This window comes from Carex rostrata, chromosome 30, assembly GCF_964058835.1.
Source record: "Carex rostrata chromosome 30, lpCarRost1.2, whole genome shotgun sequence".
In the NCBI taxonomy this organism is placed as follows: domain Eukaryota; kingdom Viridiplantae; phylum Streptophyta; class Magnoliopsida; order Poales; family Cyperaceae; genus Carex; species Carex rostrata.
The window spans coordinates 317,512-344,476 of record NC_135947.1 but is presented as its reverse complement, the minus strand read 5'-3'; the positions used below and the strand labels follow the sequence as shown (position 1 = coordinate 344,476).

The 26,965-nt window shown below is 34.3% G+C and overlaps 2 protein-coding genes across 3 annotated transcripts; both read left to right on the top strand.

Moving 5' to 3' along the window:
• The first annotated feature begins 2,400 nt into the window (after positions 1 to 2,400).
• LOC144546976 (CASP-like protein 5A1) lies at positions 2,401 to 6,009 on the top strand. The gene is made up of 3 exons (XM_078295572.1): positions 2,401 to 2,840; positions 3,771 to 3,903; positions 5,541 to 6,009. Exons 1-3 carry the CDS (start codon positions 2,629 to 2,631, stop codon positions 5,730 to 5,732), a joined length of 537 nt encoding a protein of 178 aa, XP_078151698.1. The 5' UTR covers positions 2,401 to 2,628; the 3' UTR covers positions 5,733 to 6,009.
• A 7,990-nt stretch (positions 6,010 to 13,999) lies between these two features.
• LOC144546812 (protein tesmin/TSO1-like CXC 6) lies at positions 14,000 to 21,345 on the top strand. 2 transcript variants are annotated; one of them, XM_078295375.1, is made up of 10 exons: positions 14,000 to 14,609; positions 14,712 to 14,750; positions 15,239 to 15,346; positions 16,338 to 16,518; positions 17,597 to 17,932; positions 18,317 to 18,411; positions 18,551 to 18,645; positions 19,165 to 19,566; positions 20,132 to 20,369; positions 20,847 to 21,345. In XM_078295375.1, exons 1-9 carry the CDS (start codon positions 14,203 to 14,205, stop codon positions 20,287 to 20,289), a joined length of 1,821 nt encoding a protein of 606 aa, XP_078151501.1. In that variant the 5' UTR covers positions 14,000 to 14,202; the 3' UTR covers positions 20,290 to 20,369; positions 20,847 to 21,345. The 2 variants fall into 2 exon arrangements, with proteins under 2 accessions (XP_078151501.1, XP_078151502.1); XM_078295376.1 differs by lacking the exon at positions 14,712 to 14,750 and having other exon boundaries at positions 14,002 to 14,609.
• The last annotated feature ends 5,620 nt before the right edge of the window (positions 21,346 to 26,965 follow it).

The following is a 26,965-nucleotide window of genomic DNA, read 5'->3' as shown; positions in this document are numbered from 1 at the left end:
AAAAACTTGATCAAAATCAGGAATTTCTGAAGTTTGGAAATTAATTAAAACGTTACCAACGTTTTAAAACGTTCAGAAAACGTTACCAACGTTTTAAAACGTTACAGCACCGTTTTTTGACTTTTTTTGACTTTTTTTGACTTTGATCGAGTTGTTTCACAGCGTTTTCTTAAGGTATAATCGTTATAACGTTTTACAAACGTTACCAACGTTTTTATCCTGTTGAAACAACATCAAAAACACTTTACCAAGTTTAGATTTTACAATTTACATTCTTGATAAGTCTTCATGATTTCTTTAGTTCAAGTATTCCATATTGCAATTCCATTTGACTTGAACCTGCATAATTCTAAAATAGAAGAAATCGTAAAATTAAATAATTGTATGTTTTTGCAAATTAGTCAAATAGACTAAAATGATTATTGCTAGAACAACAGGTAAGATTAATTTTTAATGGGTATGGGTAGGGTATGGGTAAGGTCAATTTTAATGGGTATGGGTATGAAAATGTCTCCACCCGACCCGTACCGTACCCATTGACACCCCTATTGACACCTCTACTTATATGTTAAATTTCATAGTTTATATATGTACTTTTATTTTTTATATATGTTTAAAATCGCCAGATCCAAAGATTATCGGGCATCGATCTGAGAGTAGTGATTTTTTTTTTTTGCCAATCTAAAAAAAAAGAATATATATATATATATATATTTTAAATTAAATTTTGATCTCCAATTTCTTTTGTTTTGGATCGCAAATTATAGTCGTAGAAGGGGGCCGCACGAATCAGGGTCCAGTAGGCAGTAGGTAATATATCGCCATTCCTTTTTGGGTATCAAATAAGAATGTTTAGCATAAAATTTTATTCCCCCTTTTTGTTTGATTGCTTTAATGTTTCCAACTTTGAATCGTACAAAAATATATTTTTTGCATAGAAATACAAAGGTGTTTTCAAAATATTAAATTTTGGAACCCTTTTTATGTAAATAAAGATTAAGTTATACAAAGCACAACCGCGTGCATTATTTAATTCAATTGGACTATAGGTCACACTTGATTAAAAACTAGAGGCATCATAATATTCCCCTAGAAAGCAGAGGAACAAAATCAACTGTGGTATCAGCAATAATGGTGCAAGATGGGGTTTCAAAAGAAAAATTAACCCATTTTCTTTTCAAATGGAAATGTTTTGGAGCACCAAATAAAAATGTCAACAACATCTTCAAATTACTTGCAAAAACCTTCTGATTTTTATCGCTAAATTTGGATTTTTTTTTTTTTAAAATAGCTTAGATCAGAAGCTATCTGAAATATATACAAAAGAAATGCTTACTCAATTATATCATCTGAACCTTAACAACCTCTGATATTCCGAATAGATATGCCAATACGAACTTGAACTTGTGTATACTAAATTATACAATCACTAGAAATTATATATTTTCAGTTGGAACTTTATTTGCTAGTAAGTCACAAAACAACTTTAAACGAAGTAACTAGAGAAAATTGGTTCCTTCAAGCATAACTAAATTTAGACGGAAAATTAATCTATACAAAATTGATATATAAATTCAAACCATCAATTAGAATTCACCATACTTAGCTTAACATATCATTATGTCTTGAATTATAGCTTATGTTGTTGTTTAATCTAAACTGGATAAACATAATGAAATTCTCTCGCCCTTTTTTTATATACATTTTGAACTTCTTATTTTTGACATTTACTTTAAAAAATTAAATGCTGCATTTGTTCCTACAATAAACAATTTTTGTAGAGCACTAAATGAAAACATCCCTTGATTGTTTACAATTGGGAAAAATACATTACATAGATTTTGATAAAGATATTTGTCTAAAATATTCAAATAAACAATACATAACCGTCTTATTTTAATTTATCATTTTATCTGATATACCTTTTATTCCACAAAAAATTATTTTCTAAACCAATAAAAAATGGTGAATAAGTATCATTTTTCCTTTTGAAAAGCTATGATGAAAATTCTCATCTGAAAAATAGAGAATTGGTATGAATGGGCATTGGGCAAATACATAGCTACTTCAATTTATATGGTATTTTTTTCTTTCACAATTTTTTTCAAGAAAACAGCCTAACATGTTTTCTATTCAAAAAATAGAATGTATGAATATCAATCTTTTTCTTATTTCAAAAACTTCTATATATATATATATATATTTTTTTTTTTCAATTTAACAGTGACAGATAAAGTAAACAGTTGGTGACACAAACTAAAAGTAGTTTGCTAAAGAAGAGTTATATCAATAAGTTGGTCTCTTCTCTTGGCCCACCACTTAAACCTCATAATATTATAATAAAATAACCTAATTAAAACAGAATAAAAAAAGTGTCAAATCCAAAGTTAGAAAAGATTACTGGAATACTGGATCAGTGACCCCTTTTCCCTTTTCTCCCTCTTTCTTTCTTTCCCCAATTCCATTTCCTGAGCTGAGCTCAAACGAAACCAATTAAATTAATTAGTCAACTGAATTCCTCATTTACTCTCAACTAAATTCTCTCCGCCTAACAATCAAAGAGGAGGGAAGGGGAGATCTGAAAGAAGTCGGATAGAGAAAGAGAAAGAGAAAGAGAAAGAAGAAGAAATGTTTTCTAGTCGACCGGCCGTGCATCCGGTGGAGGCGCCGCCGATGACAGACGCGGCGGAGAACCCACAGGGTGTGCGCATGAAGGATTTCCCTGGCATGCCCGGTACCCTCGGTGGCCTCCTCCTCCGCATCGCCCAGTTCGTCTTCGCCGTCGCCGCACTCTCCGTCATGGCCTCCACCTCCGATTTCACCTCCGTCACCGCCTTCTGGTACTCATCTCGCTCTTTTTCTCTCTCTCCCTAAATTTAGAGTTTGATTTACCCCGGGAGCATACTGATAAAATTTAGTTGGTGGTCGCTATGTGAGTTACATGTGTAAGGCTTAGGATCTGAGTTACTCCTCTCAACAGTAGAAGCTGGCCTCTAGATTTTAGGATTGTGATAGATCTTTTGTTTTTCGTAGGAGGGGAGGATGTGGTAGGTAACAGTTAGTTGACTAGTTGTCAGTGAAATAAATGGTGGTGGTGTACTGGTATATTTGGGTGGGTTATGTAAAACAGTAAATGGTTGTATACCTTTTATGGACTTCAGGGTTTAGTTTTATTTGGTTTTTTATAGTAACTGGATTCCTAAAATGCTTACTACAGTGTCAGCAGCACTTAGTTCACCCCTTTCAAACTTTGTCTGTGCTGGCCTTGGATTGGAATTTGTGTCTTATGTGATATGTAGATGGTTAGAATTAATGAAGTGGCATGCTGGTTTGTTCTATTATTTGAAAGATCAACTTCAAAATTAATGAACTTTCTTAGTTTGGTATATAAAAAGTCTTGTTATCGGTTAATTTGGTTTGGCAATTCATGCTCTGATACCACCCCACCATGATAGTGAGCAATAGTTGTCTTCTTATTGAGCAATGATATATTCCTTACAATATCAGGACAATTTTTCGAAGCTGATATTGTAATAAATCAAGTCCTGAAAATGTTAATGGTGATGCCATGTGGTTAACTGCTTTAGGAGCAATTTTTCTGGGTTAAAATTATGAACTCTGGGCAATTAGAAAATAACTGAAAATATTTTGTTTTAGTTACAAAAGGTAGACAAGTTAGGCTTTTGTTTACAGTGACAGTTTTTTATTTGTTTTGAAAAGTATAATTGCTAATACTTTGATTCCTAACATCTTGTTGATATAATTTGCAGTTACTTGGTTGCAGCAGTGATACTGCAAAGTATATGGAGCCTTTCATTAGCAATTGTTGATATTTATGCACTTCTGGTGAAACGCTGTCTTCGAAATTCCCGTGTTCTCTCTCTCTTTACCATTGGAGATGGGGTAATTTTTCTCAACTTTTACAGTGCAAAGTTTTTTAAATAAGTTGCAGATGATACACAATTGAGATGGTGTATTTTTGGTTCAGTTTTGACAAATCTGTCCCAACGTACTATTAATTTTCTCAGCTGGTTTCTGGCTCTGTACTGTAGAGATCTGTTGTTTTCGATAAATGATTGTTGTTCTTGCCCAACCTACTTCGCCGGCTTATTTAGTTAAAAAGAGAAATCCTTTTGGCCCTTTCAGTCACCTTTTTCTCGGCTTAACTATCCTTCTAATAATACTGTGATATTTGCATAAGCTATTAAGTATAAAGATTAAGTGCATTTGATGTATGTTAAGAAATGGCCGGGTTGGTGTCAACATATTATATCCCCTTCCTTTTAGATGTATGTGTTTCAGCACATGCATGCCTACACTTGACCATGGCCCCAAAATCTTGCCAATACAAAAAGCGAGGTTGCTGCCCCCCCCCTCACACACAAAGTAACCCAATCTTTGGGTTTTGGATCGGATCGAATCCGTCGCTCGAGATTATTTCGCAATTCGAATTCATCTCTCGGGATGTGTGCGCTCCACTTCGGATAGATTATTGCGGATTCGAATCGAACGGTCCCAATTTAAAACCCACTGGATCTGAATCCCTTCACCCCCGTCCCCACCCCACCCCCCCCCCCCCCCCCCCCCCCCCCCCCCCCCCCCCCCCCCCGGCGAATTCACATCTCCTCTTCAATACCTGATAAGGGAATCTTTTACAATTACTAGATCTGGACCGTTCTTTTTAACTCGGCACGAATCTCAAAGCCCAATAATATTGCCCCCTATTGTAGCCCGAATCCCAAACCGGTTGAGATTGAATCTCAAACCGTAAAGTGAGGAAAATCCTCTACAATACCTGAGAGGATACGAAACCCTCCCCAAACAAATCTGCCATAAATGAACTTGATACAACAAATCATGTGATGAATTCTTGTATAACCAAATGGATAGTTTACATAATTATTATGGCAAAACAAATCGACCAGAGGTGAGCAGATGACATAATTATTAACTTTCCTATTTGTATTTAAAGTGAGATTACACACTCAGCAACTCTTTTTACCAAAATGACCTTTCTTTTTGCATGGGCTGGTTCCTTTGTGTTGCCAGCTGTAAACATTGTGACATACATAGGTCTTACAAATGTGCCCTAAATGGTCTTACATATGGTTTGTGTTCTCTGAATCACTATGTATAGAAAAATTGAGTGAGGCTATGGTACTAATAGCGCATTAGCGCAGATTAGTCCGTTCTATGGATCAATATCTTCATTTTCAAAGCTCAAATAGTCAATCTGAACGGTTCAACATGATCTTCATATAAAAATGTACTTGAAGACTAAATTTTACATTGATTTTCTATCCATCTAAAAAAATGAAAAAAAAATGTAAAATTTGATTTACAAGTACATTTTCATATGGAGATCATGTTGAATAGTTCAGATCGACTGTTTGGTCTTTGAAAAGAGAGATATTGACCCATAGTACGGACCTATCCGCACTATGCATAGTACCATAGCATCCCTCAGACAAATTTATGCTTATTAGGTAGGACCTAATGCTATTTTATTTTTTCCCTTTTCTTTTTGTTGGTTATTGCAGATAACATCGACACTAACTTTTGCTGCCGCATGCGCATCGGCCGGGATTACTGTGCTAATAGGAAACGACCTAAATATCTGTGCTGAGAACCATTGTGCCAGCTTTGAAACCGCCACAGCCATGGCTTTTATAAGCTGGTTTGCCGTTTCCCCTTCATTTCTCCTCAACTTCTGGTCTCTTGCTTCACGCTGATACATTTCTCTCTTCTCCTTTGGTGTGGTTTTGATAGATTGCTTTGTTTTAATTGGGTTGCAGCTGTGCTAGTACCACTGCTCATGTACAAAATAGGGATTGGCTTGTAAAGGGTACTTACTCCAGTCAACCCTTTTCTTTTTCTTTTTTAAATTTGAAGTGGTCGGAAAGAAGAGTTAGAAGAAATTTTGGAATAGAGGTCTTGACTTTAGCATCTAGGACTTGAAATTTAACTAGTTAAGATGAGTGCAATTGGCCTTTTCACGGTTGATGCTTAGATTTTGAGGCTGACATGAAACCTTCTCAGAGGATAAAGCGTACCATTCCATTTGACTATATGGGTACCATAACTTTTGAGGCGATGCTTGATTATATTAAAAAAGAGGCGATGCTTGATTATATTAAAAAAAATTAACTGTCCATATTGATTTCATCCGACGCTGTAATTTATAATTTGAAAAAGTTGAATGGCTAGCGGCATTAGAGTTATTTTAATTTTCAGAATCAATTGAGAGGATATAGACTGAGTCACTTAAAGCACGGCCATTTTTATTAATACTCCCCAATAAAAAGAAAATTTTAAATTTGCCCCCGTGTTTGGTATTTTTTTTCAAAACTGCCCTGACCGTTGGGTCCACAGGCGGCTCAAAATACCAAGCAAACCGCCCCCTGCAAGGGCGGGCCACACTCCTACCAGACCGCCCCCTGTAGGGGCCACATCTCTAGCAGACCGCCCAGGCCAGGGGCAGTCCACTAGGGACCAGACTGCCTGTGGTCTGGGTGATCCTCTTTTTTTTTTTTTTTTTAGAGATCTTAATATTTTGATTTATATAATTTTACGAAGAAATTTTTTTCTTGTTTAGAGTGTACGCCAAAAAATAAGACATTTGGTATATTTATGCAGTGATGTCGTAACTCTTTTCTATGATTTATACAGGATACGCGCATGGGAATCAAATCTGCAGCTCACATGCATTGTTTTAACTTTTGTTAAATCAACGTTTTACTTTCATCAAATCACCACTCAAAAAAATAAAAGAGCAAACCGGAACACCACACTCAAAAAATCTGTATCTTATGGGACCCGAGGTGCAATTTATATAGACGGTCCAGATTAATTCTCAGTCGAAATAAATTCAATGTGTTAAGAAAATATAAGAGTTTGTTTCAAGATGCGTGCCAAGTTAAAAAAACGGTTCAGATTTTATAATTGAACCTCAGGTATCTAGGATATGAATTCCACACTTAATAGCGGCGCTCGCTATAGCGTTTTTAGACCTTTGTCCATGCACAAGCACCCTAGACTAACCTCTGGTATGGTACCAAGTCCAAACTCAGCAGCCAAGTACTAGGCAAATGCACTAAAAACATCAAATTTGACATTTGCTGGTAAATCAGCAAGTATGGATTGATATAGGAACCAAACTGCAAAAGCGATTACACCAACATGTAGAGCATTCAAAAATTGACACAAATTTCAATTTATTTGGATTTTTCTATAGTTAGTTATGAATTTTCAAAGTTTAGTTTTCGAAAAAACATTAAACAGCCATAACTTTGGCTAGGAAAGTCGGATTTGCGCGTATGACCACTTTTCAGAAAGAGAGGGACGAGACGGATCCGAATATGACCCAAGGGATTATCCTTGGATATCCAAAGCATAAGAATTTCAAAAAAAACATCGTTTAGTGCCTCAAAAACTCTGTTTAAGTTTTTGTTCAACGGTAGACGTACAACGATCGGTATTTTGTTTAGTCAAAAGCCTAAGATTATTCAAGAATTATTCATATAATTATTTTAAAATTCATTTACTATTTATTGTGTTCGTTTGCCTATCTCCGAACAAATGGTATATGTTGACAATAATCAAATAATCCAATTATTCTCTCTCGCTCTCCAATTATTCTCTAAAAAAAAAAGTTGACATCGTTGATGCAATCTAACCATATTTCCTTGTGTATATTTGAATAAAATAAATTATTAAGAATTAAGGCCAAGTTCTTAATTAGTGTTATCTTTAGACTTGTGATATCCAACTGACAAATCAAATAAAAGTTATAAAGAGTTACGACATCTCACTCATAAATATATCAAATGTCTTATTTTTTGGCATACAAGAAAACTTTTTCTTCACAAAATTATTTAAATCAAAATATTAAGATCTCTAAAAACAAAAAAGGATCGTCCGGCTCCCAGGCGATCGGGGCAGTTTTTTAAAAAAAAACCGTACACGAGAGCATTTTTTAAATTTTCTTTTTTTTAGGATATTAATAAAAATGGCCGCTTAAAGCACAATGGGCCCCTCCAATTTATTAATGAAAAATTCAAAATTTAATATTCAATTTTTTACAAATTCTTTTTGGGTAATTGAACGTCAAATACTAATAATCTTTTGGAACAATTTTTTTTTAAGCTTGTCCACTAATAAGAACACGTGTGTGAATATTGTGTACTTTTTTTAGAAAGTCTAAACTGTGCAATTTTTTTTTTGGAACATGGCTCATATTTTTTTTGTGAAAAATTTATATAATTTTCACACACATCATACGTCTAATTGGGCGAGTTTGGGACAATTTTGTCTCATAAGAGAGATTATTTCTCTTAATTTTTAATGTGCTTCTATTGAAAGTGATGTAAGGGAGCAAAATTTAACTTTCCCAGGTTTGCGTTGTTTCGTCCAATGGCAAAAAATTTAATACGAATAGAACAAGGCAAAAGATTAGCACTCATTTTATCGATATTATTAGTATGCATGCATAATTTATAGTTAACAATTACAGCAAAGTAGCAGTCCACACTTTTTTTGTTAGTGCATTAAGGTTGCTATAAAAGTTCCAACTTATAAATATTGATCTAAATGGAGTGTATTACATCAACTACAAATAAGTGAAGTGGTAATTGCTTTAGTAACAGCAATTGAAACGACTTAGTTTCAAAACTCATTGTATAGACTAAAGAGGAAATGAAAATTTACATTTTACATTCTGATTCAGTGATTCGGAATGACAAAAATTATTGACGGGATGACAAAAATTATTGAAAATTGCTGAGTTTATATAACGACTTCGTCTCTTCTCTTTTTCTCTCTTTCTATTCCTTTCTGACTTTTCTCTTTTTTAGTAGGTGAATGGATCCGATCATGTCTGGTCTCGCTATTTTTCTCCTCCCCTTCTCTTAATTTCCTCTTTCGATCGTGTTCTCAAGCTAAGTCTTAGTGTGTAATTAAGCTGCATTAAGTGTTTATCTATGTATAATTAATTGAGCTGCATTAAGAATTTACTAAATTAATAAATTGTTATTATAACATGAACAAAGTGTTATTCACCTTTTTGAAGATCAATACTTAATTTAGGTCTTAATAAGGAAATTGAGAATGAAAAGACAACTGCATCTTAGCTGGATAGATGGTATACTGAGCATGCTTTACAACATCAATATCCCAATTTATTTTCTATTGTTACTCATAGATTTATTTATGTTGCTGAGGCTGCTTCTTATTTATAGCTATCTTTTCTTAGGCAATTAGCTGGCATATACTTAGAAGAATAGATTGCATTACAACATAAATTTCAACATTTTACTTTTCACAATTAGAAGACATATTGATTTGAAGATGATCTCAAAATGGTATTTTTACTGTTCATTCTTTTTACAGATGGTCAGAATATGGGAGAATATCAAATTTATAGTATAATACTATATGGAAATTACATATACCTCTAAAATTCAAAATTTTCTTATGTTTAGTTAGAAGAGATAAACTTCTCACAAAAATTAATTTGTTGGCAAAAGATTCGCCTCGTGATGTTACTTGTGAATTTTGTGCAAAACATCTTTTTATTCATTGTTCATATGTTAAGATAATTTGGAATTGGATTGCACATACAATAACTTTATTTTTTTATGGTGATACTATAAATGACTTTTGGTTGATAGATGTTGTTATTCCTTTAAAAGATAAGTTATTAGTTGAATTAGTAAGGGCATCTGTTAATTGGTTTATATGGTTGGAGAGAAATAAGTCTATTTTAATGACTCTAATCCTCTCTCATTTAAGTCAATTGGTAATAGGATTATTTCATTAGCTGTCTTTTGATGCCAATCTAATTCTTATTTTTTTACTTAAATTAAGTCTAGTGTTGCCATCTAATGTTAAAGATCTCCCAGACTTAATTCGGGAGGAAGAAACAAACAGTGTGCACACTGCTCAAACAATAAACCTTCTATTGTCAATGGCACAAGAGGAAACTAGTGAGGATACTTCCATTCAGGATTTTGGAGCTGTCAATCCCCAAAATCAAATGTCTGGGGAAGAGTTGAATGATGAAGATGCTGTTAATTGGGATGAATTAGCTTAGCTTTGTTATTTTGAGTGTTTTGATATAGGTTGTTATTGGAGGTTTGTTGTTTCTTTCGATTACTCTAGTTTGTTGATTGTTTTTCTTGCTTGTATGTGCTGATGTAATTGTAAACAGCTCTATGACTTCTGTATTTGATTTTGATATCTATTTTAGATACTAGATCAGGTGTTTTTTTATTTCTATATAAAGTTGGTGGAAATCTCCACTACTTTTCAAAAAGCATAAACAAAGTGTTTATTTCTGACATATATATCTTGGTACCAGTTTTGTTATAAACGAGCTATGTTACTCGGATACTTCAATTTAGGCACCGTACCCGTATTGGATACCGATACACACCCGATACGACCACGATACGTATCCAATACGCTATTCGGACAGCTGCTTGCATAGCCGAAGCTGTGAACCGGGCAAACACCAGGGGAAATATGAGTTTTTTTATGCTTCCCGCATGATTCAAACTTGGGAAGGCCTAGTCTAGCGCAAAACACTTAACCACTACGCCAATTTGTTTTAGATATTAGAAGCTACCAACGAAAATATTTAATGTATACTTTGATTGCCCGGCATTTTTTATATTTAATTCTAGTATTAAATTAATAATATTAATTATTATAATAAAAAATAATATATATAATAGACGTATCGTATCCTTGATTTTTAAAAATTACCGTATCGCCGTATCCATGCAACATAGTAAATGAGTGTCAATCTTAATGAACTAAATTCATAGCTTCATTGGTTAAATATTGAATATATGTGCATAGAAAAGAAAAAAAAAATGATATTTAGAGGAGCATGTTGCTCTCGTGTTGGCCACGGAACTGTGAGCTATAAAATCCCAAACTTAGTTTTGTTGTTATACCGCCATGCCGTGAAATAGATACAAATGAGTTTTAGTCAAGTCATATTTTGTACAGAACTACAGATTTAAAGACGGAAATAGAAAAATATGAGATTAGAATATTAGAGGACTAGATCAAAAATATTATTATTAACTTCTCTAGCAAATATACGAGTGAGTCTATGGTACTATGCATATTACGATTTGTTACCGTGTTACGGCTCTATATTTGAATTTTCAAATCCTAACGGTCGATCCGAACCGTTCATCTTGTTCTCCATATTAATATGTGTTTGGAGACCAAATTTTACATTTTTTGAAATTTTTTTACTATTGTTTTAGATTTATTGAAAATCACTGTTTTTGGATGGTCCAGAATTTTCAGATCAAGTGATTTTCTAAATATCTAAAAAAATAGTAAACAATTTTTAAAAATGTAAAATTTGGTCTCCAAACACATATTAATATGGATAACAAGATGAACGGTTCGGATCGACCGTTAGAATTTAAAAACTCGAATATAGAGCCATAGCACGGTAACAACCCGTGATATGCATAGTACCATAGACTCACTCATTTTATAACGGTTTTAACTTAGTCATTTTTTTCTCAATACATACTCCCGCTCCTAGGGGTGGCAACAAACCGAACCGAACCGAACTTACTTTAGGTTTGAGTTTGGTTTGAATTAATTTCGAACCGAACCTGGTTTGATTCATTTCGAACCGAACCCATTTCGAATCGAATTAATTGTAAACTACACATTTTTCGAATCGAATCCGAATCGAATCACGAACTAAATTATTTTTTAGCAGTCCTAGTTATACCGATAGTTTATACATTAATTTTTTCTCGCGGAACAATTCACATGGCTTCCTTTTACCGGTATGAACTATGAAATGAGTGTTTTTAAGTTGAAAAATTGTTTATGAAAAAATACATCAGAGACGGCTTTCCTGGTATGAACTATGAGAGACGACCGAAGAGAGAGAAGAGACAATCATCTAGGCCGGAGAGAGGAGTGACAGCCGGAGAGAGGAGCCAGTCGCCGAGAGCGTCGGCTAGATTTTAGAGCTAAAGGGAGAGTGAGTTAGGGAGAGGTGGAGAGAGAACTAGGTTATTGAGATTTGAGAGCGAGGGAGTGTCGGCTAAGTTAAATTATGACTCTCTATCTTGGATTTTAATTTCATCAGGTAAATGGACGGCCGATGTTATTATGAGATTCGAACCATAAAAATGATCGAACCCATTTCGATCGAACCAAGCTAGGTTTGGGTTTGGTATAAATTAATTCCGAACCGAACCTGGTTTGGTTCGTTTCAATTCGAACCCATTTCGAATCGAATTAAACTCGAATCAAACCCGATTCAAACCCGAATCGAATCACGAACCTCGAATTTTTTTGCCAGCCCTACCCGCTCCTGTACAATTCTGCTTTAAATTTACGGAATCCTTTATAACATGTGCCAAATTAAATTATATGAACATTCAAATCTCACTGTACACTACACTATACGCTACCTTGTTGGATCCAAATTATAAGAGCACCACCATTTAATTTTTTTTGAGATTTATTTCTAATCTGACAGTAGTGATTTTTATTCTAATTTATTATTTAGAAATTATTTGACAAAATTTATTATTAAAGAACTATTTCTAATTACTACACTAGCTAAATAATTCGCTCAAATAAGTCTATTTTTAATTTGTCGTTCATGTGGTCTATTTAGAAATTTTAAAATTAATTTTAAAAATATGAATTTAGAAATTTTATTTTTTTAATTTCTAAACAGTAATTGATAGTTATTTAAAAATTCATTTCAACCTCTGAAATGGAGATGCTCGAAGTGTTATCCTAGCCAAATTCTAAGAAACACAGCATCTGATAGTCACTGTAAAGAAAATATTTATTTTCTTTTTTTGTAAGTGCGATGTATTTTAAATTTTGACAAACAACATCTGGCATTTCTCATTCATGCAACGGGAGTCAACCGTTGAATATTTGAATGGAGAAGTACACGCTAGCAAGTGATGCTGTTTCTTTTCTTACTACTGAGCCTATTTTTGTCTAATATGTAAAACTGGAAGAATATTAAACTAACTTAATTATACGCTGATTCCGACTTTGATTAACCAAAATTAACAAAGTTTGGCGAAATTTAGTCATTGATATCAAATTCAAGATTATCATGCTAATTTTATAGCTGGAAATTTATTAATTATAGGTTGTATTTAAATACTAGATGAATTAGAAAATTTTCTAAAATTTACATATTTGTCCGTGTATTTTCATTCCTAAGAAATCAAATAAATGTCTGGCTATCAATCTGTTTTGTCGCTTAGCGCCAAAAATAACTGCATCTTTGTCCATATATTTTACTCAACACTAAAATTAAACTGCATCCTGGGCATAATAACTTCTTTTAAGCTATAATTAATCAACGGATAATGGAGGAGTGTTTAGTTTGAATTTTTTTTTTTTTCGTATTCTTTACGAAAATGCGTTTAATCTAACACCGTTAAATAACGAGGGAAAAGAGGAAAAACCCAAACAAAAATAATCTAAATCAAACTTCTCTAGATGGATCGAGTAAACAACCCACCGTGAAATGTACAACTATCTACGTCAATAGCACGGTTCAAACCAATTCTACCATCAAGCCAATCATACTAAACCACGCAGCAATTTGTGAAAGGATGTAAGAAACTTCAAGTGAAATTAAAAATTAACTATTTTTAACCGTACAAAACGAATGAATGAGAATTTGGTATGAACCCGGTTCAAACGATATTTGAAGGATGGTCCTACAATTCAGTTAAATAACCACTGATTCAGGAAGAAACCACGTTCAAACAACGGACTCAAATGAAAGCGACTTTTAAAGGATCCCTATATCTATCGGCTAGATCCAACGGTTAATACATCACCAACTAGGCGTCTATGAATTCGAGCCGCAGGATCCGTCTTGCCCCAGGCGCGTTCGATCATCGACCGACCGAAATCGACCCTTCAAATACGAATTCGATTTCAAAAGGTGAGAGGGAGAGAGATTGAGAGAAAATCCAGAGATTGCAAATTTGCAACAGAGAGAGAGAAAGCAAAGACAAAGCCTCAAAGCCCCTTCTACGCTTCTTCAAACCCCACCGCGCGAATCGAAAGCACTTTTGGAAGGAAGATTGAATCTTGAACTTCTCCCCCTCAATTTCGCACGGGTTTTACTCGCTGGTGGATCTCAGCCGCCTGATTGGTGCTGTATCTGTCTCGATGGAGCAAGCTGGTGATTTCCCACCCAAGAAACTAGTACGGCAGCTTGATTTTACTTCGGCTGCTTATGCCGGTAACCCTGCTGTGGCAGCCGCTGCCGTTGCTGTTTCTAGAGGACTTCAGGGAAGATCTCCTCAGATACAACCCCAGATGGCAATTCCTTCACAACCTCTGCCAAGTCCACAACCACAGCCCCAGCCACACCAACAACAACAGCCACAACAACAATCACAGCCACAACCACAATCACAGCCACAACCACAGCCACAGCCACAGCCACAGCCACAGCCAAGGCTGCAACCGATGCTACAACAGAACCAACAGCCGCATGTAAGGCCACAGGCTCCTATGCAACAGAATATGATGACACAGTCAATTCCCCGGCCTTTGCCAACGACAGTTGCCATGTGAGTTTCTGATGAATTTTATTTTTCAATTTTGAATTTTGAATTTTGAATTTGGGAAAGTGAGTTTGTTATTTTGATCCATCTTTTTTATTTCTGCTGAAGACAAAATGGGGCAGTCTGGGATAGAATTCGGAAAAGTAAGTATGTTTGATTTGAATTGAAATAACTCAATTGTTGATTTGAAGTTGAAAAGTTTAATTTTGGGAAGGTTTACTTTTCTGACAACAAAATTTTCAGAGGATTCAGAAGTATTGTTTCCTCCGTTTCAACTTATCTGGCTGTATACTTTCTTCTCCGAATTTGTTGTTTAAATATCACCTCTTTCAATTACACGTCACTAGGTTCATTTGAAAATTTGAATTCGGTTTTTTCAATCCCCATTCTGCTCAAGGAAAAGAAACATTGTTAATTTGGTGTCAAGTTAACCTTCCTCAGGAGCTCCGGTGGAATTTTAAATATTTGAATTTTCTCCTTTGATATCCAACCGGCTCCATAAAAACATCAGCTTTCTTTCTCTGACTGAGCCTTCTGTTATTTTGCCTTTTCCTGTACATAGCCTTCTGATATTTTATCAGCTTCTGTTAGAAAGATTTGATTTTTTTCTTAATTTTTTTTCTTCGTATTTTCAGGAATCCTGAATCTCCAAATCCAAGGCCTCACGCATTGCACGAAGTGAACAATGGCACACCAACAAGGAAGAAATGCTGCAATTGTAAACAGTCTAGATGCTTGAAACTGTATGTCAAATTCTATGCAATTTGATTATATCCATGTTTATACTCTAGATGAATTGTGCTCGCTTTACCAGTTTTCTGTGGTGTTTATATGATTGCCACTGATAAATATGATTGGGTTTATCAGAAACTTTTGTACCATTTTTACATGATTTATAGCCTTCTTTCGTAAATTTGTTTACCTACTGGTTTGCATTATATGTTACCTTGATTGTGAAACAGCTTGTGAAAAAGAAAAAAAAAGCTTTGGATATACCATAAAATTGACTCCTCAGTAATGGGTTGCGTACTTAAATATGTTTTCTTGGGTAACTAATTTCTTTTCAAGTAACACTTCATCTTACAAATCAATTACATTTTCTGGTTCATTTATGTTTTCTACTTTTTAAGTTATAGAAAAAGTGGAGATTTGAACTTACTGTTTTTGGTCTTTGGCTGACACTTCCCTTTACAATTCATGAGGTTAAAACTGATCTGTTCTATCCTGTCAGTTCGAGAGGCATGCAAATAAATTTTTTAGCCTTATTTGTTCTTACTCTTACCTTACCTTTTTTTCTGTTTAGTTAATATTTTTAAATCTAGAAGTGTAAGTTATGTTATTAAACCCTCCGCAAGAAAAATAATTTGATATTTAATCAACTGATAATTAAATTTGGAGCCTACAGTTTGAACGTAATTAAATTTGTTCTTACTCTTACCTTACCATAATTAAATTTGAATAAGAGAGAGCTTATCAGGATGGGCAAAATTTTATTTGTTGTTCTATGAGCCTAACAGTTTGAACGTTATTGCTCATGTAATGTGTTGGTTGGTATCTGCCAATCGGTAATATACTGGGTTCAAACATGTTTTTCCAATAAAATTTGTAAAGTTGGATTGTTTGGACTCAAGGTGAACTAAACATGTTTAGAAAGGTGCATGTCATATAATAGTTGTGCAACTTTGGGCTTTTCTTGTAAAAAAAGACTTAGCTTATATATTACTTTTGTTTCAGGTACTGTGAGTGTTTTTCATCAGGGGTGTACTGTGAAGGTTGTAACTGTATAAATTGCTTGAACAATCTCGAGAATGAGGCTGTTAGGCGAGATGCAATGGATGTCATACTGAGCCGCAACCCAGGTGCCTTTAGGCCGAAGATCGGTAGCAGCCCTCATGCTGCCATTCGGGACAATGTTGTAAGTACACTGATTAATGCTCAAATTTAGCTGTCTAGATGCTGAAGCTTCTTTAGACCTTGAGTAGTTGACAAGAAGGGAAAACATAATTTGCATGTCCCTGCTATATCTGGAGTTTGCCAGAAAGTCCGGCTAAAGAGACTCAAAATATTTGACTAAGTTCAGAGAGGGTCTTTATTAATTGGGTTATTATGCTTTAGTATGGGACTTTTGGTCTTATGGAATGACAAAAGAATGCCCTTACTAAAAGTAGATGGATCCCAATAGTATCCTATGTGTGATTTTGATTTTAGCCCATTTTTGCCAATAAAAAGTTTATGAGTGAGTCTATGGTATATGCATAGCATGGATTGGTCCAGAATACGGATCAATATTTTCGTTTTCAAAATATTAACGGCTGATTCGAACCATTCAACATGATCCCCATATGAATATACTTGTAGACCAAATTTTATATTTTTTTGGAATTGTTTTACTTTTTTTTTAAGATAGGTTGAAAAGCACTTGATCTGAAAATTCTGGACCATCAAAAACAGTGATTTTTTTACCTATCTTAAAAAATAGTAAACAAATTCTAAAAAATATAAAATTCGGTCTGAAAGTATATTCATATGAGGATCATGTTGAACGTTTCGGATCGACCATTCGGATTTTGAAAACAAAAATAATGATCCATATTACGGACCAATCTGTGACATGCATAGTACCATAGACTTACTCAAAAGTTTATATTCACCTTTCTGCCACCCACACACGAAATATCAATAAATGGAAAGATTTAACGAACAAGGATGAAATATACTGGTGCAATACTGATAATTGAAACTAGATACAAGCTCATATATGGAAAGTGCTGCATTCATGGATAGTATTTTTTTCTCAAAAAGATTAAGGCATGTTAACATATCGATAAGATAGCAATTTTTTCTCGAAATGATTAGATATTAATTAACAACCTTTCTCTACAAATGTTGACAGAATAAGATAATCAATCAATCACCTTCTTTACCAACTTAAGCTTTAGAGGTAGCTTGTTGGATAACATCTTCTAACCCGGTATTTCTTGTAATTATACAAGCCGGAGGCAGCAGTCCATGAGCTGACCCTAGCGGTGAAGCACAACAGGGGATGCCACTGCAAGAAATCGGGGTGTTTAAAGAAGTACTGCGAGTGCTTCCAGGCAAACATACTCTGCTCTCAGAACTGCAAGTGCATGGATTGCAAAAACTTTGATGGCAGTGAAGAGCGCCATGCCCTCTTCCATGGCGACCAACGCAACAGCATATACATGCAGCAGGCTGCAAATGCTGCCATCAATGGTGCTGTTGGGCATCCTGGGTTGATGTCCCCATCAAGCTCACGCAAGAGGAAGGCCTCTGATACGCTTGGCCACAGTATGGGCCCTGTCTCCATGGTAAGTATATTTGTATAATTATTGTATGCATTCTGCATTGTGCTTGGTCTTCTCTTTTGCTTTTGGATTTTTGAAATATGTCAGAAGTAAGAAATAGATACTTTAAATTAAGTTGTGGTTGCTTGGAGATGAGAGTAATTATTGAGTGAAGATTTTTACGATGTTGCTAGGTTTGTTGTTGCAGGAAAACCGTGTCTGGTCTTACTATTGTTTTTCATGTAGTTATAAATTGTTATTTGGGAGCAACTTTATCCTGAAAAGTCAACTGTATGCAACATTGTCAGTTTCATGTCTGTCAAAAGATTCATTATTTCATATAAGTTTAGTTTCGGCTGGTCATCGATTTTTGTTTTTCTAATTATTTTTCATTGTAATTATGATCAGGAAAATCAGCAACGAAATGGGATGCCTGTTCCCCCTTTTGGAGCGCTAAGCCAATTAAATTCTGCTGCTATGATACCTGCTAAAGTAACATACAGGTCTAAAACATATCTTTGTTCTGATTTTGTATAGAGATAGGATACTTTAACATATAAACATTTGTTTCAAGTGTTAAGTGCAATACCTTTTAGTTATTGTTCTAAATCTCATTATATAATATGTTAATTTCTCATGCAGGCCTCTTCTAGCAGACATAATCCATACTGAGGATGTTAAAGAGCTATGTAAGATTTTGGTGGTTGCATCAGCAGAAACAGTGAAAGCACATGCTGGTAAGTTTTGAGGGAAATACTTCTGGCCAAATCAAATTGCCAACCAAATTTTCTTCTACTCATTCTAACTTTTAATAAATGCCCTACCTTTTGTATGGATAAGCATATTTGCTTTTAGATTTATGCTTCTTTTGCATAGATAATATTTTGTGCATAGGCCTGACACAACAAAAAGGTCATTTGTGGTTTGTTCTATGATTCTTTCTACTTGCACATGGTTTCAGTGAGTGCAATTTTTACACATGAATAAAATGCTGCAGCAGCTAAATGACTGAATTAGCCAAATTTAGACCGGACTTGTACCAACCTGGCTTCAGTCATTGTTAGTATGTCATGCTTTGTCTCACTTGTATTGCCAAAGTTTATTCATAAACTTTTACTAGAGTTGCAACAGTGACACTCACAATTGAAATAATTTACTTGTCATAATAAAAAAAAAAAAACCATATATATATGCACAGACTGCCACATGCCCTTGTGAAAATTTGTTAATATTTTTCCCTGAAACTAATTGTTCAGGCAGAAAGGCCCAGGAGAAGATGCTAGCGGAGAAGGAAGAACAGATGGAGAGCCCTCTTGCATTGACAAAAGACACTAAAGAAGAAGAGCCTGTCATCAAGAGACCATCTTCTGACAACAGATCAAGCAGGATCCACGTTGATGAAGCTTCTGGCTCTGACATGGATGATACGCAGAAGGTAGATGGGCGGCCAATGTCACCAAGCACACGTGCTCTGATGTGTGATGAAGAGGATGCTATGTTCATGGAGTCATTACGAGGCCCAACCCTAATTCCGGTACACATGAGCAACTTTGCATTTGCGGAGAGTATGCCAGAGGTGTATGCTGAGCAGGAAAAGTGTGTCTTGATGGAGTTTAGGGATTGCCTTCGCAAGCTTGTCTACCGTGGGAAAATGAAAGGTATATAAATCTTGAATTTTCCTATCTGATTTGTTTGAATGGGGCCCTACCTCTAAGTCTCGGTTGGTGGATTGAACTTATCCAACTCTAAAAGAAGCATAAATCTAAAAGCATAATATCAAACAGTACATCTAAGTATATTAGCACCGTTGGCCTGACACAGCATAATATCAAACAGTACCAGCTCGAGGTTTAATGGATAAGCATAATTTAATACTTCTGTTGCATCCATCAAGGTTTAATTGGGACCCCGACCTATAGAAATTTAACCAACTCTTTGTTAGATGCTAATTTTAGGCATCCTTGGTAAAAACAAAAAATAGAAAGGTCAAGGCACGCGATGTACTAATAATACTATTAGAAAAAGGTACTACTTGGTTCCTGCTTGAATTAGCGTGTTATTGATGGCATAGTATGAAAATTTGGACCTGTTAACTTCAGTAAAAGTCCACATAAATTGGCCAGCAGTGCAAGAATTTTTGTGCAAAAGATTACAAGTCAAGATATATTCACATTTTTAGAAGTTTAAGGTTCTAATTTTTTTCATTTCTCAAATGTATTGCAGAGGTGGAATACATAAATCCTACTGGACGTGAAACTCCTTCGCATCAAGATATACCGTTAACCAACGGTGTTGTGAATACCCCAACTATTCCTTCAAGAACTGCAGACATGCCCCCAATTTTACAGTCAAACCCCTCAATTTCTACTAAATCACTGTAGTTACAAAACCCAACTTTACACTTTGTGCAGTTTTTTTGCTGCTGTCGCTGCACTCCCGTCATCGCCTCCACCTCTGTCTGGTACTCATCTGGCTCGAACTCTCAACCACTCTCTCGCCCCCCCCCCCCCCCCCCCCCAAGTTAGGAGTTTGATTTACTCCGGGAGCATACTGATAACATCTAGGCTCGTGACTGTGATTTACTTGGTACATGTGTAAGGCGTAGGATACGGGTTACTTCCTCGACACTAGAAGTTGGCCTGTAGATTTTACGTTCTTGGTGGATCTTTTGCTTTAGGTGTGATAACATGTCATGTAGGAGAGGAGGATGTGATAGGTAACGGTTAGTTGACTAGTTCTCTCGTGTTGCCAGCTGCGTACATTTAGATATAAATTGCTCTTACATGTATAAGGAAGCGAAATGTGAAAATTGTAGTTGCCATTTCCAAATTTTGCAATTTGGTTTATGCTTTCTAAATCACTATGTATTGACCAATTTATGCTTATTAGATAGGACCTAATGGATCTTTTTTCCTTTTGTTTTTGTTGGTTATTGCAGATAACATCAGCTGGGGTAACGGTGCTTATTAGATAGGACCTAATAGGCAATGACCTTAATATCTGTGCTTAGAACCATTGTGCGATGAAATGCCCACTAAAAATTTTCATTAAAGGAAATGTTTACAATCAAGCTGCATAGTACATTCTCATTATAAAGTGAAGAGAACAGGTAACATTGTCACAATTCCAATTTACTTTGGGAGTAGCCGTAGAGGGAATTGACCGGTCAAGGGTCGCATTGGAGAAGAAAAGGAAGGGCCGAGCAGTCAACAAGCGGGGCAGCGATCCTTTTAAACATAAGGGATTGTTAAGAAGTTGTTAAACATATCAGCGAGAATGCGATGATCTGGCACTGAGATGTCAACACAGTATTCAATCGCAAGATCCGCACTATAGATCTAGATAATTCTTTTTGTAACAGAATAATCACCTACAAAAGCAAAGACTTGTAACCAGTTGGATCATGAAATGAATAACTAATCTGCTGTTCAACTTTATGATTTCCGGCTTCTACAATTGTTGATTCTTTGAGTTTCTTTCAAATTACGTTATTTTGTTTAATTATTGAGCAAATAGAGTGATTTCTGAGTTGAATTGGGCTGAGAGCCTAACACAACAAAGAACAAAGTAAACTTACAAAATTACCCCCTGGACCTCCCGAGTTGGGCAAGTCCCCTCTAGCAGTTCTGGTACCATTGCTGAATTTCGAAGTACGAAGTATAATGTATGAGGATTGATTCTTGTTGACTCTTGTCAGAGAACAGCCATGTTCTCAAGTTTAAAAAGTCAATCCGAGCTTAATATGAAGTGCATATTAAAATGTACTTAGAGATTATTTTAAGATAGGTACAAAATTACATCTTCTGACCGAGCTTAATATGAAGTGCATATTAAAATGTACTTAGAGATTATTTTAAGATAGGTACACAATTACATCTTCTGAACCATCCACAAATAGAGATTTTTATACCTATCTAAACAAATAAACAAATAGTAAAAAATTTCAAAAAAATAAAAAAGTTGGTCTCTAAGAACATTTTAATATGGATATCATGTTGAACAGTTTGGATCGATTGTTTGTACTTTGAAAATTGAAATAGAGACGTGAAGTATTATTTAAGCGCAAATCGAATGATGCATTTTAATCCTACTCTTTTGGATAGTGGTTTTGATACGTTGATGCTTTTTGAAAGAATCATGTCAATTGAGGCTAAGTTATTTTTATTTTCAGTGTCAATTGAGAGAATATAGAGTGAGCATAGTGCGCCTTAAATGTGTTCAGGTGCTCAACTATAATCATCCAATCTATTAAAGTTATTAATGAAAAGGTCAAAATTTAATATTATTTTGTTTCCTTATTGTTTGTGGTTAATTGAATAACAAACGCTAATAATCATTTGGAATTTCTTTTTGTTAAGGCTCTTCATCAATACAATAAGAGCACGTCACGTGTGAGAATTTGTATAATTTTGTCAAAAAAAAATGCGAACTGTACAGATATTTTTTAACATGATTTACACTTTGGTAAAAATGTATATATATTTAACCATAAAAAAAGGCGTATACATTCCCATTCAAATGACTGTAGATTAATTGAGCTGCATTATTTACTAAATTAATAAAGGGAAAATTTCTCATGTACCATGGAAATTTTTAAAATAACCAATTTCCCCATGAAAATCTCATAATATCGAATATCCCCATTAAAATTTAATTTTCTTTTTTCTATCCTTATCTATCTATTTTACCTTTCATTTAATTAATTTTAAAATCAAATAGACAACTATACCCTTTCATCTATATACTATTTTTTCTCATTTACTTGGGAATTAGGATTAGCATCGCTAGGGCGCTTTGGTGCTCATATGCTGAGTCTTTTCTTTGATAGTCCGCCATTAATTGATTTTTTAACTATTTAATTTCACTTAGGTGTCGTGCTTGAATGGAAATTAAAACCGGATGAATAGTTGGGACAATAATCCCACTAATACTGGTACCAACGGTACACAGTTCAGTTTCTGTTGTTTGATCCCAATCCAAAAGAATGTTCCGTCAAGACGAACAACAAAATTTGAATGAATGGGTCAACAAGTTGCTTTGTACCTGCTGGTTAATATGGAGGCAGCGAAACGAGCTAATTTTTAGAGGAACGGTACCGGCTGAAATATTGGGACGGAGGGTGGTACAGGAAGCGGGGGTGTGGTTTAATTTTTGTTAGGCAACAGATGTAAAAAGTGTATAGTTTCTGATTTTGTGATACATGTAATTTGACGGCTTCTGTCAAATAATTTAAAAAAAAGAGAGAGAATGTGAACTCATGAAAATTAAATCGATGATTAACACAATTCAGGAATTGCAATATATATAGGCAAATTAATGGGGATACAATCCATAAACTGGAATAATCTTTCTCAAATCAACTATAATGAATATTAGTGTTTGTATTGTGTTGCTATAAACAAACCAACTATAATGAAATGCATCTGATCGAATTGCATGTGTTATTCTTATGTAATTAACACCAAGATTGAGAAGTGAATATGATGAAAATAAATTGATAAATATTGTTCACGGAGCTCAGGATCTGTTGGCAAAGGTGTGCCCAATAGGCATTTGTTATTCAAGTAAGCATGGTGCCATGACATGGAACAACTGGTCGGGTACGTTACGTATCTCCTCCCAGAGAGCTGGTTGTTCGACAAATCAAGCACTTCCACGAGCATTGATCAGTGTTGTTGGCACCCGGCTCTTGTTGCTGTTATGCCAAGGTGATCGGTGGAGAAAAAAAGAACAAGGAGGATGGGAGAGATAAGCATTGGAAGGAAGATGAAGTCTCCAAAAATTATGTTCGAAATTAATGGATATCTCCATTTCAATAAAAGGGTATATTTGTCTATTTGAATTTTAAAATAATTAAATATAAGATAAAATAGATAAATGGGAATAGAAAAAAAAAAAATTGAGTTTTAATGGGGATATTGAATATTATGGTGTTTTCATGGAGAAATTGGCTATTTGAAAAGTTTCAATGGGTACATGGGAAATTTTTCCATTAATAAATTGTTATTATAACATGAACAAAGTGTCCATTTCTAATATATCTTAGTATCAGTTTTGTTATAAATGAGTGTCAATCTTAATGGACTAAATTCATAGCTCCATTAGTTAAAAAATTAAATATACATAGAAAAAGAGATACTTAGAGAAGCATGTTGCTCTTTTGTTGGCCACGCGCGTTACCGTGAAAAATCCCTCTTTTGGAGAGCCATAACATCCCAGCCTTAAATAATCTGAAATTAGTTTATTAATCAAAATTCTGTTGTTATACCCTAACCAATCCCATAAGTTTTTTATGAGGTGGGTAGGATTAGGAAACAAAGTATCTGATTATCATTGGCAAGAAAACTTTTACATTTTTTAAATGCAATGTATTTTAACGTTTGCTAACAACACCTGCGTTTCCCATGCATGCAACTAGAGACGACCGTTGAATATTTGAATGGGAATGTATACGCTAGCAACCTTTTTTCCTCTAAATATGTTCTGGGGAGAAGGCCAATCCCGTCCCTTTCAGGGGTTCTTAAATTTATTGATTAGAAGGAGATTTTTAAAAAATATATATATATATTAGAAGGAGATTTGGTGAACGTGTCGTATAGGAAGATGAATGACTGTGTTACCTTTCTAAAATAAAATAAAAAGAAAGAAAGATGGAATCAAGTTGTTCAAATTTAATTTTTTTTTAATCGAATTTAAAACTTGCGACTTTAAAAAGATTGCTTTAGTTACTGGATGATGAATAGTTTTCGACTGTGCGTTAACTTGTACTTGGATAACAGTTATATGAAAGTAAATTCTTCACTAGTTTTTGTGTATATCTTTCCTTCATTTAGAAAAGGCAAAGCCATAATAAGTAAGGAATCATGTCTCTAAGAAAAATTATATTTTTTTTAGGGAGTGCTATATTAAGTGCACAAATTGTGATTTTTAGAGCTAAGAGAATATTTTATACTATAATACCTAATTTACCCTTAGTTTTTAAATTCTTAATAATTTCACATCCTTTTAGTTCTATATATATGTCTTGATTCATTAATCCTGGTAAGTGTGCATAAAAGAAAGCATTAAATTCATTAGTATACTAATAAGGGAGTTTGCTGCATAATTTTGTTAATACACAGAAATATTCACATGCTTAATTTTTTTTGTTTTTTTTTGACAGATAACCCCGAAGGCATTGTATAACAACAACAAATTAAAAATTACACATGTTGCTTATCGACTTATACATGAGCTTGCACCAATGCACTACGAATAAAATATTACAGATTATGCTTATACTTGAGCATACACCAGACCAAAGTTTCAAGTTCTTTTAACTGTAATGATTTTTTTTTGTTTTTTAAAGTATGCGACAGACGATTTAAAAAAGACAAGCTCACCTTCTAATTCAGCCATATAGCGGAAAATGCAGTACATGTCTTCATGAAACCAAGCCAGATATATAGGCTTTTCGTGGTACCAGATCTTCTTCTACCGTTACGTAATGTTTAGTTTATGCTCCTATATGTGTCGACTGTTTGCTTCTTCTTCTTCTTTTCTATTTGTTGGCCCTTTCTTTTTTTTGGACTTCAGTTGCACATTTTTATTGTCGATGGAGGAGAAATTTAGGTACAATCAATTTATGCTAAATTGGCTCTTGATTGCACAATTGAGGGTAAAAAGCACACAATCACACAAAATTAATTAGGTACATACGTAACATACCAATACAGTACCTAATCAGTGATCTCTGAAATCTAAGTATGTTATACAGTACCTTCCGGGCTATTTGCCAAAAATAAAATAAAAATTAAGTTGTAAATATTTCTGTGTATTAATAAAATTATGCAGCAAACTTTCTTAGTATATAAATGAATTTAATGGTTTCCTTTCATACATACTTACAAGTATTAATGAATCAAGATATATATAGAATTTAAAAACTAAGGGCAAATTCGGAATTATAGTATAAAAGATTCTCTTAGCTCTCAAAATCACAATTTGTCCATTTAGTATAGCACTCCCCTTTTTTTATACTGTCTTTGAAAAAAGTTGATCTTTCAGGAATATGTAGTTGTGTTTCATTTATTAAACTGAGTTTGTAAAATTAAATGTTGTGAGTTTAAGTTCGTTTGAGGCATTTTAATTATTGTACATTAATGATATATCTCAACCTCTAACTCATTTATGTGATTTCCACCTTGAAACTCAGTTTACTCAATAAGAACTTAACATAAGAATGTATACAACCTATCACAAATTATCAGTATTGGTTATCTTCACGATGTGGTCTGTTGCTAGAGATTAAACAATTCAAATCTCGAGATGGGCTATGGAGAGTTGTGAAATAAGAGCATTATTTTATTTCAAGCTCATATTTTTTATATTTGAAAGTTCAAACAGTTAATTGCAACTGCTCAACATTATCTCCATATAAAAATGTCTTCAGATACTAATTTTTATATTTTTTGGAACTTTTTATTATCTTTTTAGAAAGGTAAAAAATTACAAGGATTTTCTACCTTTCTAAAAAGAATAGTAAAAAATTATATTACATATAAGATTTGATCTCTGCACAGTTTAATATGAAGATCATATTGACTAGTTTGAACATGGAAAAGGAAGATACTAACATGAAGTAAAACAAACTCTTGCCCATATGATCTAATTTTTCTTGATGGAATTCCAATAAAAGCTGGGTTAAATCACTGCTGGTAGAGCTACCAATGGTTAAAGTGGAAATGTGTGGCTATGGTTGTACTACAATAAAAGAGCCACTACATGTACTGCTATGCATCCAGCGAATGAATGAGACACCAACTCCATTGAGTGGTTTCAGACTCCTGGAAGCATTTGCACCGTTCATCTTAAATAAAGATGCAAATATCTTCCGATCAACCACCTTTTGTAAAATAAACACTAGAGCAGCTAGTGAGTTTGACGGTTTTGTTTGGCTTTGATCTCAACTGACAATTCAGTTCTGCTGAGCTTATAATATCAGTAATATACTAATATGTAAAAAAAATTAGCCTAACATGACAACCCTACCAAAAAAAGGAAAAATAGCACATGCAC